This window comes from Taudactylus pleione, unplaced genomic scaffold (genome assembly GCF_031769625.1).
Source record: "Taudactylus pleione unplaced genomic scaffold, aTauple2 ptg001318l, whole genome shotgun sequence".
Classification (NCBI taxonomy): Eukaryota; Metazoa; Chordata; class Amphibia; order Anura; family Myobatrachidae; genus Taudactylus; species Taudactylus pleione.
The window spans coordinates 2,051,995-2,070,857 of record NW_028285718.1 but is presented as its reverse complement, the minus strand read 5'-3'; the positions used below and the strand labels follow the sequence as shown (position 1 = coordinate 2,070,857).

General features: G+C 49.2%; 2 protein-coding genes across 2 annotated transcripts in view; both read right to left on the bottom strand.

Annotated features, from left to right (window-relative positions):
• LOC148443179 (mixed lineage kinase domain-like protein) overlaps positions 1 to 5,398 on the bottom strand; it is a 66,624-nt gene extending 61,226 nt beyond the window's left edge. Inside the window, exon 1 of the mRNA XM_088463127.1 lies at positions 5,308 to 5,398. Within this exon, the coding sequence (XP_088319253.1) occupies positions 5,308 to 5,391 (84 nt within the window). The 5' untranslated portion in view covers positions 5,392 to 5,398. The remainder of the gene's footprint in view (positions 1 to 5,307) is intronic.
• An 11,821-nt stretch (positions 5,399 to 17,219) lies between these two features.
• The window catches only part of LOC148443178 (cocaine esterase-like), an 87,809-nt gene continuing 86,165 nt past the window's right edge, over positions 17,220 to 18,863 (bottom strand). Inside the window, exon 13 of the mRNA XM_088463128.1 lies at positions 17,220 to 17,700. Coding sequence (XP_088319254.1) covers positions 17,514 to 17,700 — 187 coding nt within the window. The 3' untranslated portion in view covers positions 17,220 to 17,513. The remainder of the gene's footprint in view (positions 17,701 to 18,863) is intronic.

The following is an 18,863-nucleotide window of genomic DNA, read 5'->3' as shown; positions in this document are numbered from 1 at the left end:
ATGTAAAGAGCACAATACCTGAAGAGGGACGATAGGTCCGGACTGTCACACTTCATATAATAGTTCTCCAAGTAGACCAGGATTCCTCAAGATGGCCGCCTGAGGCAGCAGCACTGTAGTCTGAGAGAAGCAGCACTACAGGCAGCAGCCAAACTTTACACATAAAATGTTACAGGTTTAGGCTACTAGGCGGCTCTGGGACGTCATTTTTCACAAAGACTGAAAAATAGTTCTGAATCTTCTATACATAGTATAAAATAAAGTCCCTGGTAGGCGTCTGTCTGTGTGTTCGGGATAATCTCGGGAACCACTGGACGGATTGCGATGCAATTGTCACTATTCTATAGAGCACAGGTTCTCAAACACGGGGCCTGATTCAGACCCGGTCGCTCTGACAGAGCGCTCACACTGAATCAGGGCCGGGTTTTTTTTTTTTTAATAACAGCCTCCTGGCCGCTACCCACAGCTACAGCGAGCGGCCATGATGATGGTCGCGATGGTCAAGACCATCGCGACCATCGGGCTTGCGACGAGACGCTTGTGGTAGGGTCTCGTTGCCGCAAGCCCCAGAGAGATTTCAGCTCTAAAAGAGCCGGAATCTTTCCACTGACATCACTTGTGATGTCAGTGGTGCCGGCCCCAAACGGTAGGCGTTCTCATGGGAATGCCTCCGTTTGGGCACCCACCCCCCCAGCCCGCCCACCAAAGGGGGCTAGCTGTCACTCAACATCGACAGCACGCCCCCTTTGGTGCGAGACCCGGAGTGACGGATTGCCCGTCGCTATCCGGGTCTCGCGCATGCGCGCGATGGAGCCGGCTCCATCATGCGCATGCGCTCTGTGCCACCATTGACCCGGTTGCGAGCGCACAGCGCTTGCGACCTGGTCTGAATCAGGCCCTTGGTCCTCAGGACCCCACACAGTGCATGTTTTCCAGGTCTCTTCACAGAATCAAAAGTGAAATAATTATAACCACCTGTGCACCTTTTAAAATGTGTCAGTGAGTAATGAACACACCTGTGCACCTGCTGGGTGACCTGGAAAACGTGACCTGTGTGGGGTCCTGAGGACTGAGTTTGAGAACCACTGCTATAGAGCATTTGCCGAGATTTAGGTGTATGAAACATTAATGTATGACAAAAAGGAGGCGGAGCCTGTGACAATTATAGTGACGCAAGTCCATGAGAATACGGATGTCCGAGCGCTTTCTTCGCTTACGCTTCCTAAACTGTTACAGATATATCACAACGATGGACTTTATATTATATCACATAGAGATTGCTAAGTATTATCCGGTTTCACCAGAAATATTGATGTAAGCCCTGATTACTGATACAAAATGTCAGTTTTCCCTTTAATTACCGTTCCTATATCATTTATGTAAAAAACTATTGTTTAATGTCAAACGCGTCCAATTTCCGGTAAGAGTCGGCTATGACATGACCATAAATAAAGCGCAGGAACAGACACGTAACGCGGCTGGAGGTGACCTAGGTGGAGACTGTTTAACTCATGGACAACATTACGTGGCCCTTTTGCGCGTCACGTCAGAACTAAGGAGCTCATTCAGACCCGATAGCTAAGAAGCGGCCGCTCGCTGTTGCCGATAATCGCACATCTACGCACGCGTATGGTTCGCTCGTTGCACACAGACTGGCCACTACTCTGAGTGACATATATCGCGGGTGGTAACAGGGGAAGGTGCTTGTGAACGGGGGTGTGGCTGTGCGAACGCAGGCGTGTCTGACCGTTAGAACGGTGTTTAATGGGTGTGCCTAATTAGCAAAGTAGCGTCACTGAACACGTCACTTGGTTGTATTTGAGCCTGAACTGATCGCAGTGCCTGCAGGAGGGTAGGATCTATCACAAGCGCTGCGAGCAGCTCCGATGGCCCTTGATGTTCCAGAATAAATACGCACTTCCTGGGGATGACGAATGCAGCGAGTGACAGGTGGGAGGTTTTATAGTCCTGCGTACGCTCACTGCCATCGCTCTCTAGGACATAGAGGGCGTCCTTACACCGCAAAGTGCGAACGCTTGATTTTGCAAGCGAGTGGCCGCTGCTTAGCGATCGGGTCTGAATGAGCTCCTAAATCTTTTCGTGTTGACGTCAGGAGGAAAAACAACTAATGTTATCTACAAGGCAATCTCATATGAGCGGTTAAATAACACTGTTACACTATTACATTGTAAATGTCTCCCGCGTGAAGTCAGGGCGGGTCGCTAGTATATATATATTTTTATTTATTAACACTACTTGATGTCATTAATGTGCCTGTTATACAGGAGTCATAGGATGAGTACAACATCCTACATCATATATCTCAGGTAACTAACAGGAATCACTGCTGTATATTTATATTATTGTCTCTTTGTGTGGTAACGTTACTGTAATATGACTGATGTTAGCCAGACTTTGAGCAGCAGATCTGTGGTAAATGTGTTGGCAGAGAGGAACCACCATGCGGATGGGTGCGGATGGGCGTATCTGGGGTTTTCCAGCTGCTGGAAGTACGTGATGTGGAAAGTGTTGGGTAATAGCTGCTGACGTAGCATTTCTTAGAATGTGCCACAGCGTATGACAGAGCGGGAATTATACGTTACACAGAGCCAGCAATACACCAGACAGCAACAAATGGCTTCTATCCATCTCCTGAGGCACACTGCAGCCGGGGCAATTCTCACACCCAGGGGCAATTCTCACACCCAGGGGCAATTCTCACACCCAGGGGCAATTCTCACACAGAGGGGCAATTCTCACACCCAGGGGCAATTCTCACGCCCAGGGGCAATTCTCACACAGAGGGGCAATTCTCACACCCAGGGGCAATTCTCACACCCAGGGGTAATTCTCACACCAAGGGGCAATTCTCACACCCAGGGGCAATTCTCACACAGAGGGGCAATTCTCACAGCGAGGAGCAATTCTCACGCCCAGGGGCAATTCTCACACAGAGGGGCAATTCTCACACCCAGGGGCAATTCTCACACCCAGGGGTAATTCTCACACCAAGGGGCAATTCTCACACCCAGGGGCAATTCTCACACAGAGGGGCAATTCTCACAGCGAGGAGCAATTCTCACAGCGAGGAGCAATTCTCACACCCAGGGGCAATTCTCACACAGAGGGGCAATTCTCACAGCGAGGGGCAATTCTCACACAGAGGGGCAATTCTCACACCCAGGGGCAATTCTCACAGCGAGGGGCAATTCTCACACAAAGGGGCAATTCTCACACCCAGGGGCAATTCTCACACAGAGGGGCAATTCTCACATCGAGGGGCAATTCTCACACCCAGGGGCAATTCTCACACAGAGGGGCAATTCTCACGCCCAGGGGCAATTCTCACACCCAGGGGCAATTCTCACACAGAGGGGCAATTCTCACACCCAGGGGCAATTCTCACACCCAGGGGCAATTCTCACACAGAGGGGCAATTCTCACACCCAGGGGCAATTCTCACACCCAGGGGCAATTCTCACACAGAGGGGCAATTCTCACAGCGAGGGGCAATTCTCACACAGAGGGGCAATTCTCACACCCAGGGGCAATTCTCACACCCAGGGGTAATTCTCACACCAAGGGGCAATTCTCACACCCAGGGGCAATTCTCACACAGAGGGGCAATTCTCACAGCGAGGAGCAATTCTCACACAGAGGGGCAATTCTCACACCCAGGGGCAATTCTCACACAGAGGGGCAATTCTCACACCCAGGGGCAATTCTCACACCCAGGGGCAATTCTCACACAGAGGGGCAATTCTCACACCCAGGGGCAATTCTCACACAGAGGGGCAATTCTCACACCCAGGGGCAATTCTCACACAGAGGGGCAATTCTCACACCCAGGGGCAATTCTCACACAGAGGGGCAATTCTCACACCCAGGGGCAATTCTCACACCCAGGGGCAATTCTCACACCGAGGGGCAATTCTCACACCCAGGGGCAATTCTCACACCCAGGGGCAATTCTCACACCGAGGGGCAATTCTCACGCCCAGGGGCAATTCTCACACCCAGGGGCAATTCTCACACCGAGGGGCAATTCTCACACCCAGGGGCAAACGCAGGATTTCTAGAGAGGGGTTTCCAAATACTTCATAATACAGCACGTGTGGCCAGCCCATGAAGAGGGTATAATTAGCACTTAACAAGCTATAGTCTGCATCATACATTGGGCCTGATTCAGCAAGGAACGCACGCTGGCAGATGCACGCACCCGGCCGCTGCGAGAATATACTAATCAATGCATACGCACGGAGATCGCAGTAGAAGATGCAGACCCCCAGCCCCATATTATGCCGCCCATCTCCTTTACTCACAGCCTGATCAGTACGCAAGATAGCGCAAACATCGGTAACATCGAGAACCATAGGACTCATTAGCATATTAGTGGTGGATCTGACCTGACGCAGGATTTTGGCCGCTTCCTGTGTACAAATTACGGTATGGCTGCGTATGCCGACGCACTGCCTTATATATGCATGCCCCTATAACGGCGTTCCAATGTACTGGCACGCCTGCGTTCGCCCGACCATCCCCCGTCACCACCCACAAACGGCATTTCCTGTCAATCACTCTGCCTTGGGTCTGCGTACACTCTGCTCACACAGTTCCCATGGCAGATGGTAGTTCACGTACGCACATTGCGGAAACATCGGCTGAGTGCGTGCGTTCTCTCACTTACGTTCCTTGCTGAATCAGGCCCATAGTGCAGTATATGTAATACATCAGACCGGATATTTAAATTGAGCGTCCGAAACATGTGCTCGCTATTTTGTAAAGACACCCCTTTGCCGTTCACATCACACGTCATCTCCGCTATTTATTAGATTAATCGGGAACATCGAAAGGCGTCTGAACTGCTCGCAGTGCTTGTGGTATGATTTACTGCGAGCAGTTCAGGCTAAAAGACAACCAACTGACGTGGTCAATGACGCTCCTTTACTAATTATGCCCTCCCATTAAACGCCCGTTTTGACCGTTTGGCACGCCTGCGTTCGGATCTCCACTCCCCCTTTTTCAAGCACCTTCCCCTGTTACCACCCACAAACGCCTCATTCTGTCACTCAAATTAGCAGGCCCTCGCTATTTTACGAGCGCATGATTTCTGACCGCAATGACTGGTTGGCGCATGCCCATTACGACCCATACGCATGCGCAGATGTGCGAACATCGCTCAGAGCAAACGAGCGGCTCTGAATCAGGCCCACTGTACGTTCCAGCAACCAACCAGACCGAGTTCACACTGTGGAGGCTCCGCAAGAAAACATCACAGACATCGGTCACCACTGCACGATTACTGACCTCGGGACTGCACAGGCTGAAGGTCCATATAGTGAGCAGTACTGTCACAACGCTCCTGGGTTTAAGTGCTGATGTATATGTCATTCTACAGGATGTCCCAGGGTTAAAAGACTTTACTGATCTGTTCAACTGTAATACCACTGGGGAATTCACAGCCACCTATCACATGAGTTTAGACGAGGCTGACGAGGCTGAATTTCTCCCTGTGTGCGCTCCCAGACGTGTGCTGAGAAGTAAAATCACATGATTCTTTAACAAAGGGAATGGGGAACGGGAGGACTTGTTGCACAGGCAAAATAATTTGTGTAAAAGAATATATAATTAACGGTATAACAATACCTATATTTATATGTACATGTGTCTGTACATATGCAGAAATACCACTAACCTCACCTAGTTATACCGTAAATGAAGCAGGTGAAATGAAAGAGAAGTGGTGGTGCTCGCTAGAGTCAAACATTAGTCAGATAAACAAAGAAACAGGAAAAGAAACTCTGTTGTGCGAGCACTCTTATACTAGATTATCAAAAATTGGACAAGTGTGTCCTAAAAATTAACCTTTATTACATGTATCTAAAAGGAACCATAGAAATGTCCACTAAATGTCCAAAAATTAAAGGAGAATAAACACATACATTATACACAGAGACAATACATACAATTAAAAATAGAAAATAGTAAGCACCCTGGGACTGGCGAAATATAGGAATAAAATATACAGTATAATGAGATTAAATTCCAGTAAATATACGTATAGTTTAGAAGCAGTTGTACCCGTAAATGTTATTATTTGAAATGAGTAGTGGGTATAAGAAAGTTCAGTAAAGTCCAGGCATAGAGTTGCCTCTCCTCATTCTACTGCTCCTCACCTATGCTATAGGCTATCTATGAGGAGTGAGAGATTACCGGAGGACAAATTGCCTGTGGAAACAACAGACTAACAGGGGCGTTGCTCACATTTCGTTTCTGCTGTTGAGTGTCATACATAAAGCATCGGACACTCAATGAGAGAATGACTTTAATGAGATAGCCTGCAGTTAATAGAGATTACAGAAGAAACTCGCAGTGTGGATAGGATGTCAAAGTGCCTCATATGGTTATCACTTAATATATGAAAAAATAGGTCACAAACACCTTTCCCACAGATGGCTAATCACTCTTATTTCTAGAAGGGCCTTCCCCTTTAGCTGTATATTAATCCACAAGTCTGTTGAATTCTATTTCATCATAAACAAGAAAAATGACAACGACAGTAACTGTGTACATACAACTCACACACGGAAAACACAGGTGCTATATACAGTGTTTTGCCTCTGTTGATTTTAAAGGCAAAAATATTCATATCTGAGATTTTAGAACCTATAACACTGTATATGACAAGAATATCTCATTAAGCGCCTGCAGTCCACACTCTCTTATAAAATGATAAATCTTTTTAGGACACACTTGTCCAATTTTTGATAATCTAGTATAAGAGTGCTCGCACAACAGAGTTTCTTTTTCTGTTTCTTTGTTTATCTGACTAAAATCACATGACAGCATTGGCGTCACTGCTCCAGTGGTAGAAACCAGCCCATGGGCGCCGGCTATGGTTTCGGCAGCAAAAAAAGACGGTTCAGTACGCATCTGCATTTGCCTTGTGCATCTGAACAAAGCGCTGATGAGACCGCATCACCCCCTCAAGACTGTAGAGCAGGTAATAGCTGATATGCCAAATACAACGATATTTACCACTCAGAATGACAAATGTGGATTCTGGCGGATCACAGTTGCCAAAGAATAATGCCACGTTCATGACACCTGTGGGCAGGTACGCCTTCCTCCGAATGTCCTGCAGCATATGCACAGGCAGTAAAGTATTCAAACGTTGCATGAAGCATCTCTCGTTTGGGGTCGCACCATGGAAGAACATGATATGGGTCTCCGTGAGGTCCTCCAAAGATCTTGTGAAATCAACATACAGTTAAACCCTGATAGCAACTGTGGTCCCATATGTTGGCCATCTCCTAACTTCAGACGGTGTTGATCTGGATCCTGCCAAAACGGATTTTTGGTAAGACCAACTACCTTTCAGAATATATGCCACACTACAGTGAGGTCACAGCCCAGCTCCACCAGCTTTTTCACAGCGACATTGAGTGATGTTGGTTGGCTGCTGCTATTTCTCCCCTCAAGGCCAGGCTCACTTTCAGCTCGGTGCTCCAGTTTTTTGATGTGCATGTTCCTGCTGTGATCTCTGCCGATGCCTCCCAGCTTGGTCTTGGTTCTGTCAGCCTGCAGTGTAACAAACCCATTGGTTTTGCTTCCAGGGACCTGAATCGTGTTACATTCAAATTGAAAAGGAAGTTTTAGCTCTGGTTGATACAGACCCCCAACCCCTGATTACCATTCTCTAATATCTCCTGAACGCTGCCTCAGCATGAATTCAATGTTTCATGCTCAAGCTCCAACGGTACCATCTGGATGTCGTGTACAAGTGTATCTAGGACCTCCATGTTGCTGACACCTTATAACATGTCCCTGATGCTGATATTGATTGACCTAGATGTCATGGAGTTTGATGTCCTCTCCTCCATGTGGTTGGAGGATCTCAGGGATGACCTCTGGCAATGGTTGTCTTGTGTTGTCCTGCATAGCTGGCCTTCTTCTTCCAAGGAACTGTCTCGTGGCCTCAACATGCCCACCAGGGGCACCCCTGGCATTAGGCCACCATACGGCAGGATATGGATGTCTTCTTTTGGCCCTCTATGGCTGCTGACATTGAGTGTGTTGTCTCAGCATATGCCCCCTGCCATGCTTTATGGGCCCATCATACCATGGCACCGCTCACTCTCCATGAGATTCCTGACCTCTCTTTGAATGTATAGGAAGGAGTCCCTTGTATGAGTGAATGTACATTAGCAGAAAGGGCAGTATGTTCTGCAAAGCAGGTGTTAGATAAATATTATAGAGATGGTTGTGATGTGTTTATGACGCTCCTCAACTTGAAAAATATTCTGAGAGATGGAGTTCCCTCTCCTTTGGTCTATATGCACCCCCACCATCATTCCCACTATCTGGTTCAAACTTAGGGCCTGATTCATTGCCGCACGCAACTGCGAATACGCATTCTGCGCGAACTGGCTATTGCGTTCGGGACAGCGATCGCAGTGAGTACACAGACCCATCACAGAGTGATTGACAGGAAGTGCCGTTTGTGGGTGGTGATGGGGGAGTGTGGTCGGGTGAATGCAGTTACAGGGGCATGCGTAAATTATCCACTGCGATGGCCTATGTAGTCTGAGGTCTCATAGCGTGCGAGCTTGTGTAAGTGTGCGTGAGGCTGCGATGGTACTCGATTGTACCAATTGTTTCCCAGTCTTGCTAAATATTATGGCTGTGTGGTAAGTAAATTGGGCGTCCTTATGTAGTGCATGCGAGCGCATTGCCATCGCAGTGGATTAGCATACTATCGCAACTGACCTGCGTGCGTAATCGCAGCTGCAATCGAAATAGCAATCCTTACTAAATCAGGCCCTTAGACCACAAGTTGAGAACAACATGCAGGAAGCTCTGCAGGACTCCACGACAACGCCTGTCATTAGACCTATGCTCGGAGCCCGACGCCCGGCATCCCGATCGAAGGAACGCCGGGCACAAGTAGCCGCGGGGGGGAGGGTTAGGTTTAGGGCTCCCGGGGGGGACTTAGGGTTAGGTACCCCCCGGTAGGTTAGGTTTAGGCTAGGGGAAGGGGGGGTTAGGGTTAGGCACCCCCGCGGGGGGAGGTTAAGGTTAGGCATCCCCCTGGGAGACTTAGGGTTAGGCAGCGGGGAAGGGGGGGTTAGGTGTAGGCACTTAGAGGGTGGATTAGGGTTAGGCACTGGGGGGGAGGTTAGGGTTAAGCACCCCTAAGGGAAGGTTAGGGGGGGGAATTAGGTTAGTCAATACTTACCTTAGGACTATCGGGATTTTCAGCCCTGTCGGCCTCACGTTGTCGGTGTTTGATAAATCATACCGATTCCCTTTCAACAGGCCCAACGGCTACGTGGTGCAATCTGACGGTGCCTTGTATAAGCACAACAGCCGCCAACTCCTAGGAGTGTGTGAGCCAACATCTTCACCTCACCCGACAGCAACGTGAGTCGTGTCAGAACCCCCGTCATCATGGACAGTGAGTCCCCTGAAGAAGCACCTATTGGGGTGCAGGACAGTCCCGTGCCCCTGCCCAGTACTGAGCTCAATCAGACACTGGCCACTTCACTAACCTCTTTGTTTGTCTCCTGGTCTGGGAGAATATTCAGGCCTAATCCAAAATTCTGGGACTATGGACCTGATGGACCTGATTCAGACCTGGTCGCTAAGTTGCACTCGCTCGCTCTGAGTGATTTTCGCCCGTCTGCGCATGTGTATAATTCGCAGTGCGCAAGCCAGTCTTTGCGATCAGTTTTTGGTAGCTCGTCGTAAGCCACTATCAGGTCGCTACTTTGAGTTACAGATAGCGCCGTTTCTGGGTGATAACTGGGGAAGGTGCTTGTAAATGGGGGAGTGGTGTGGCGGAGGCAGGGGTGGCAGGCTGCCAAAATGCCGTTTAATGGGCGTGCATAATTAGTACACATCACCTGCATGTATTTCAGCCCACGCTGATCGCTGTGCTTGCGGTGGGTTAAGGCAACCTCAAGGGCTGCGAGCAGCTCTGATGGCTCTCGATGGTCCCGATTAATCCTACATTTCCCGGAGATGACGTGTCTTGTGAGTGGCAAGGGGGCGTCTTTATACACTTGCAAGCGCACTTTGCCCTAGCTCGCTAAAACTTAGTGGGCGTCCTTACGCGACGCAGTGCGAGCACTTCATTTAAATATCCAGCCCCTTTTTGCCAGCGAGCAGCCGCAACTTGCAATCAGGTCTGAATGAGCTCCAATGTCACTTAATCTCCCATTTTTTTTCACTTTGTTTGTTCTTTGTTGCACACTGTCTCTGCATCCAACACCTGTTACACTGTCCTACACCCAGACACCTGTTACACTGTCTCTCTGCACCCAGACACCTGTTACACTGTCTTACACCCAGACACATGTTACACTGTCTCTGCATCCAACACCTGTTACACTGTCCTACACCCAGACACCTGTTACACTGTCTCTGCACCCAGACACCTGTTACACTGTCCTACACCCAGACACCTGTTACACTGTCTCTGCATCCAACATCTGTTACACTGTCCTACACCCAGACACCTGTTACACTGTCTCTGCATCCAACACCTGTTACACTGTCCTACACCCAGACACCTGTTACACTGTCTTACACCCAGACACCAGTTACACTGTCTCTGCATCCAACACCTGTTACACTGTCTTACACCCAGACACCTGTTACACTGTCTCTGCATCCAACACCTGTTACACTGTCCTACACCCAGACACCTGTTACACTGTCTCTGCATCAAACACCTGTTACACTGTCTTACACCCAGACACCTGTTACACTGTCTTACACCCAGACACCTGTTACACTGTCTCTGCATCCAACACCTGTTACACTGTCTTACACCTAGACACCAGTTACACTGTCTCTGCATCCAACACCTGTTACACTGTCCTACACCCAGACACCTGTTACACTGTCTCTGCATCCAACACCTGATACACTGTCTTACACCCAGACACCTGTTACACTGTCTCTGCATCCAACACCTGTTACACTGTCCTACACCCAGACACCTGTTACACTGTCTTACACCCAGACACCTGTTACACTGTCTCTGCATCCAACACCTGTTACACTGTCTTACACCCAGACACCTGTTACACTGTCTCTGCATCCAACACCTGTTACACTGTCTTACACCCAGACACCTGTTACACTGTCTCTGCATCCAACACCTGTTACACTGTCTTACACCCAGACACCTGTTACACTGTCTTACACCCAGACACCTGTTACACTGTCTCTGCATCCAACACCTGTTACACTGTCTTACACCTAGACACCAGTTACACTGTCTCTGCATCCAACACCTGTTACACTGTCCTACACGCAGACACCTGTTACACTGTCTCTGCATCCAACACCCGTTACACTGTCTTACACCTAGACACCAGTTACACTGTCTCTGCATCCAACACCTGTTACACTGTCCTACACCCAGACACCTGTTACACTGTCTCTGCATCCAACACCTGTTACACTGTCTTACACCCAGACACCTGTTACACTGTCTTACACCCAGACACGTTACACTGTCTCTGCATCCAACACCTGTTACATTGTCTCTGCATCCAACACCTGTTACACTGTCTTACACCTAGACACCAGTTACACTGTGTCTGCATCCAACACCTGTTACACTGTCTTACACCTAGACACCAGTTACACTGTCTCTGCATCCAACACCAGTTACACTGTCTCTGCATCCAACACCTGTTACACTGTCTTACACCTAGACACCAGTTACACTGTCTCTGCATCCAACACCTGTTACACTGTCTCTGCATCCAACACCTGTTACACTGTCTCTGCATCCTACACCTGTTACACTGTCTTACACCTAGACACCAGTTACACTGTCTCTGCATCCAACACCTGTTACACTGTCTTACACCTAGACACAAGTTACACTGTCTCTGCATCCAACACCTGTTACACTGTCTCTGCATCCAACACCTGTTACACTGTCTTACACCCAGACACCTGTTACACTGTCTCTGCATCCAACACCTGTTACACTGTCTTACACCCAGACACCTGTTACACTGTCTTACACCCAGACACCAGTTACACTGTCTTACACCCAGACACCTGTTACACTGTCCTACACCCAGACACCTGTTACACTGTCTCTGCATCCAACACCTGTTACACTGTCTCTGCATCCAACACCTGTTACACTGTCTTACACCTAGACACCAGTTACACTGTCTCTGAATCCAACACCTGTTACACTGTCTCTGCATCCAACACCTGTTACACTGTCTCTGCATCCAACACCTGTTACACTGTCTTACACCAAGACACCAGTTACACTGTCTCTGCATCCAACACCTGTTACACTGTCTCTGCATCCAACACCAGTTACACTGTCTCTGCATCCAACACCTGTTACACTGTCTTACACCCAGACACCTGTTACACTGTCTCTGCATCCAACACCTGTTACACTGTCTCTGCATCCAACACCAGTTACACTGTCTCTGCATCCAACACCTGTTACACTGTCTTACACCTAGTCACCAGTTACACTGTCTCTGCATCCAACACCTGTTACACTGTCTCTGCATCCAACACCTGTTACACTGTCATACACCTAGACACCAGTTACACTGTCTCTGAATCCAACACCTGTTACACTGTCTTACACCAAGACACCAGTTACACTGTCTCTGCATCCAACACCTGTTACACTGTCTTACACCCAGACACCCGTTACACTGTCCCTGCATCCAACACCTGTTACACTGTCCTACACCCAGACACCTGTAACACTGTCCCTGCATCCAACACCTGTTACACTGTCTTACACCCAGACACCGGTTACACTTTCCAACACCTGTTACACTGTCTCTGCATCCAACACCTGTTACACTGTCTTACACCCAGACACCGGTTACACTTTCCAACACCTGTTACACTGTCTCTGCATCCAACACCTGTTACACTGTCCTACACCCAGACACCTGTTACACTTTCTTACATCCAGACACCTGTTACACTGTTTCTGCATCCAACACCTGTTACACTGTCCTACACCCAGACACCTGTTACACTGTCCCTGCATCCAACACCTGTTACACTTTCCAACATCTGTTACACTGTCTTTTACCCTGACACCTGTTACACTGTCTTACACCCAGACACCTGTTACACTGTTCCTGTATCCAACACCTGTTACACTGTCCTACACCCAGACACCTGTTACACTTTCCAACATCTGTTACACTGTCTTACACCCAGACACCTGTTACACTGTCTTACACCTAGACACCAGTTACACTGTCCCTGCATCCAACACCTGTTACACTGTCCTACACCCAGACACCTGTTACACTGTCCCTGCATCCAACACCTGTAACACTGTCTTACACCCAGACACCTGTTACACTGTCCCCGCATCCAACACCCGTTACACTGTCCTACACCCAGACACCTGTTACACTGTCTGCATCCATGATCTCTTACACTGTCCTACACCCAGACACCTGTTACACTGTCCCTGTATCCAACACTTGTTAAACTGTACTAAACCCAGACACCTGTACACTGTCCTACACCCAGACACCTGTTACACTGTCCTACACCCAGACACCTGTTACACTGTCTCTGCATCCAACACCTGTTACACTATCTCTGCATCCAACACCTGTTACACTGTCTTACACCTAGACACCAGTTACACTGTCTCTGAATCCAACACCTGTTACACTGTCTCTGCATCCAACACCTGTTACACTGTCTTACACCAAGACACCAGTTACACTGTCTCTGCATCCAACACCTGTTACACTGTCTCTGCATCCAACACCAGTTACACTGTCTCTGCATCCAACACCTGTTACACTGTCTTACACCCAGACACCTGTTACACTGTCTCTGCATCCAACACCTGTTACACTGTCTCTGCATCCAACACCAGTTACACTGTCTCTGCATCCAACACCTGTTACACTGTCTTACACCCAGACACCAGTTACACTGTCTCTGCATCCAACACCTGTTACACTGTCTCTGCATCCAACACCTGTTACACTGTCTTACACCTAGACACCAGTTACACTGTCTCTGAATCCAACACCTGTTACACTGTCTTACACCAAGACACCAGTTACACTGTCTCTGCATCCAACACCTGTTACACTGTCTTACACCCAGACACCCGTTACACTGTCCCTGCATCCAACACCTGTTACACTGTCCTACACCCAGACACCTGTAACACTGTCCCTGCATCCAACACCTGTTACACTGTCTTACACCCAGACACCGGTTACACTTTCCAACACCTGTTACACTGTCTCTGCATCCAACACCTGTTACACTGTCTTACACCCAGACACCGGTTACACTTTCCAACACCTGTTACACTGTCTCTGCATCCAACACCTGTTACACTGTCCTACACCCAGACACCTGTTACACTTTCTTACATTCAGACACCTGTTACACTGTTTCTGCATCCAACACCTGTTACACTGTCCTACACCCAGACACCTGTTACACTGTCCCTGCATCCAACACCTGTTACACTTTCCAACATCTGTTACACTGTCTTTTACCCAGACACCTGTTACACTGTCTTACACCCAGATACCTGTTACACTGTTCCTGTATCCAACACCTGTTACACTGTCCTACACCCAGACACCTGTTACACTTTCCAACATCTGTTACACTGTCTTACACCCAGACACCTGTTACACTGTCTTACACCTAGACACCAGTTATACTGTCCCTGCATCCAACACCTGTTACACTGTCCTACACCCAGACACCTGTTACACTGTCCCTGCATCCAACACCTGTAACACTGTCTTACACCCAGACACCTGTTACACTGTCCCCGCATCCAACACCCGTTACACTGTCCTACACCCAGACACCTGTTACACTGTCTCTGCATCCATGATCTCTTACACTGTCCTACACCCAGACACCTGTTACACTGTCCCTGTATCCAACACTTGTTAAACTGTACTAAACCCAGACACCTGTACACTGTCCTACACCCAGACACCTGTTACACTGTCTATGCATCCAACATCTCTTACACTGTCTTACACACAGACACCTGGTGGGAGGCAATCGGGAAGCCGACTGCCTAAATACCGGCAGCCGGCTTCCCGACTGTCTTATCCCGGCAAGGGTGAAATGCCGGGCGTCTAGATGTAGACGCCGGCATTTCCCCGAAGCCGGGAGACCGGCATCACGATCGTAGTGATGCCGGGCGCCGCGAGCGGACAGCCGCGGGAGGAGGGTTAGGTTTAGGGCTCCCGGGGGGCTTAGGGTTAGGCACCCCCCCGGGAGGGTTAGGCACCCCCCTGGGGGACTTAGGTTTAGGCAGCGGGGAAGGGGGTGGTTAGGGTTAGGCACTTAGAGGGGGGATTAGGGTTAGGTACTTGGGGGGAAAGTTAGGGTTAGGCACCTCTAAGGAGGGTTAGGGTGGTTAGGTTAGTGGATACTTACCTATCCACGATCGGGATTTCCAGCGCTGTCGGGCTTCCGCTGCGTCGCACTCTGCTTCTGTCGGGCTGCCGCTGATGGGAATCGAACCGCCTGCCATGCGGCCGATGGTATTTCATACCAATTCCCACCTGTTACACTGTCCCTGCATCTAACACCAGTTACACTGTCCTACACCCAGACACCTTTTACACTGTCCCTGCATCCAACACCTGTTACACTGTCCCTGCATCTAACACCAGTTACACTGTCCTACACCCAGACACCTTTTACACTGTCCCTGCATCCAACACCTGTTACTCTGTCCCTGCATCTAACACCAGTTACACTGTCCTACACCCAGACACCTGTTACACTGTCCCTGCATCCAACACCTGTTACACTGTCCCTGCATCCAACACCTGTTACACTGTCCCTGAATCCAACACCTGTTACACTGTCTTACACCCAGACACCTGTTACACTGTCCCTGCATCCAACACCTGTTACACTGTCTAAAGCTGGGTACACACTGACAGATATATCTGTCCAATCTGTCTGGTTGGAAGGAAAATCTGGTATTGTATGGGAGCAAATACCAATAGAAATTTGCTCCATAACCCTGGAAGACAGACCAGATTTTCCTTTCCTCCAGACAGATTGGACAGATATATCTGTCAGTGTGTACCCAGCTTTACACCCAGACACCTGTTACACTGTCCCTGCATCCAACACCTGTTACACTGTCCTACACCCAGACACCTGTTACACTGTCCTACACCCAGACACCTGTTACACTGTCTTACACCCAGACACCTGTTACACTGTCCTACACCCAGACACCGGTTACACTGTCCCTGCATCCAACACCTGTTACACTGTCCTACACCCAGACACCTGTTACACTGTCCAACACCCAGACACCTGTTACACTGTCCCTGCATCCAACACCTGTTACACTGTCCTACACCCAGACACCTGTTACACTGTCCTACACCCAGACACCTGTTACACTGTCCTACACCCAGACACTGGTTACACTGTCCCTGCATCCAACACCTGTTACACTGTCCTTGTTATTTATTTATGTTTAAAAATGGGGATATAGTTGTATGTCGTGTTGCTTTAATGTGTACGGCTGAAGTTGCATCTCCACCACCCACTTGCTATTCAGGTAATGCCTCTGCAACCATTGTTCAGCATCACTGCAGCTAGTAAAGTCAAAATTCTGCAGCTCTCCGGAGTCCTGTGGTGATTTGCACAAACTTTATATATTGCTCAGTGGTTCAGTGGTGCTCACAAGCTTACCTAGAACCCCCCCCACCGATGGACTAAAATCACAGCCTTGACCCCCTTTTCAAAGTCATGGCACGACACCATGGCCTAATGAAGCGAAGTAGCCCCATCAAGATCCTGAATTTGCACCAATTACAGTACTTGGTATCTACATCAGAGTGCCTCTCCCTCGCGGCTGATATTAATGCCACTATTCTTAGGAAATGTGCCCCTAATTCTGCCATACACCAATGCATTGTCAATTAGAATCTGGATAACATGGCCTACTGCCCATACACAAATTCACAACCATTACTGGGCAGACCAGCGTCTGTATGACACCACATCTGCACCCGTCTCCCCCTAGAGACCTGATTGGACAGGTGTATTATGTCTTCCAACACTACAGAACTTAGCAGGAGTATATATAGCTTCAAATCCTGTGACTTGAATTTTTTTAAATTAGCTATATGAGGAGACCTAAGTGAATAACGGAATAAAACAAATAAAATAATTTTCTTCTTTAATAAATGAGTAATTTCATCATTATTCACAGTATCAAAACCTAACGATAGGCCATTAATCAAATGAAACCTTTATGGGGTGTTAGTAGGATGTACTTGTGTTACTGCAGCTCCCGGCATAGGGAGGTTCTAGGTCATACAGAGCCAGGAGCTGGGAGCTGATATCTGCCTGTGTTCCCCATACAGAGTACGGCTGGGGTATGTTACGGTCATGGCCTCCGTCTCCCCATAACACGTGTGTAAGCTCGTCCTTCCTCTGTGACCGCCTGGAGAACCCTACAGCTCAGAATGACTCTCCTCTTTCTTCTGCAGCTCCTGGATCCTCTCAGGGAGGGTGGTCGTCCAGAATTTGAATTTATCCGCTTTCAGCCTTTTAGCAGAATCTTGCTCTAAATTAATTTTCAGATAACCTTCGTCTTGGTCGTATTGCGGCCAGTGGGTGAGGCCCGGCCCATTGGGATTGCTGAAAAAGATCAAATCATTGACTGATAAATACACATCAGAAGGGATTACTGACTCAGATGCTAATCTCTCACCATTACAGGATTTAGGGAGTTTATATACCTCAGGGCGAGTTGGAATACCGACAGCAGCATCCCTTCATTCAGAATCCCGACTCCATAAGTGCCCTAACACTAACCCTTACCTCTACCCCTCCCTCCCCGGTGCCAGAACATAACCTCCTCCTCCTCGCACCCTAAACCTAACCACCCCCCTTAGTGCCTAACCCTCCCCCTACTGCCTAACCCCTAACCCTCCCCCTTAGTGCCTAACCCTCCCCCTAGTGCCTAACCCTCCCCCTAGTGCCTAAGCCTCCCCTCCCCCTAGTGCCTAAGCCTCCCCCTAACCCTCCCCCTAGTGCCTAACCCTCCCCCTTAGTGCCTAAACCTCCCCCTAGTGCCTAAACCTCCCCCTAGTGCCTAAGCCTCCCCCTCCCCCTAGTGCCTAATCCTCCCTAGTGCCTAAGCCTCTCCCTCCCCCTAGAGCCTATCTGTCCCCCTAGCGCCTAACCCTCTCCCTAACCCTCCCCTTAGTGCCTAACCCCTAACCCTCCCCCTAGTGCCTAACCCTTAAACCTAACCCTCTCCCTAGTGCCTAACCCTAACCCTCCCCCTAGTGCCTAACCCCTAACCCTCCCCCTAGTGCCTAACCCCTAACCCTCCCCCTAACCATCCCCTAGTGCCTAACCCCTAACCCTCCCCCTAACCATCCCCTAGTGCCTAACCCCTAACCCTCCCCTTAGTGCCTAACCCCTAAACCTAACCCTCCCCCTAGTGCCTAACCCCTAACCCTCCCCCTAGTGCCTAACCCTCCCCCTAGTGCCTAACCCCTAAACCTAACCCTCCCCCTAGTGCCTAACCCTCCCCCTAGTGCCTAACCCCTAACCCTCCCCCTAGTGCCTAACCCCTAACCCTCCCCCTAACCATCCCCTAGTGCCTAACCCCTAACCCTCCCCCTAGTGCCTAACCCTAACCCTCTCCCTAGTGCCTAACCCCTAACCCTCCCCCTAGTGCCTAACCCTCCTAGTGCCTAACCCTCCCCTTAGTGCCTAACCCCTAAACCTAACCCTCCCCTTAGTGCCTAACCCCTAACCCTCCCCCTAGTGCCTAACCCATAAACCTAACC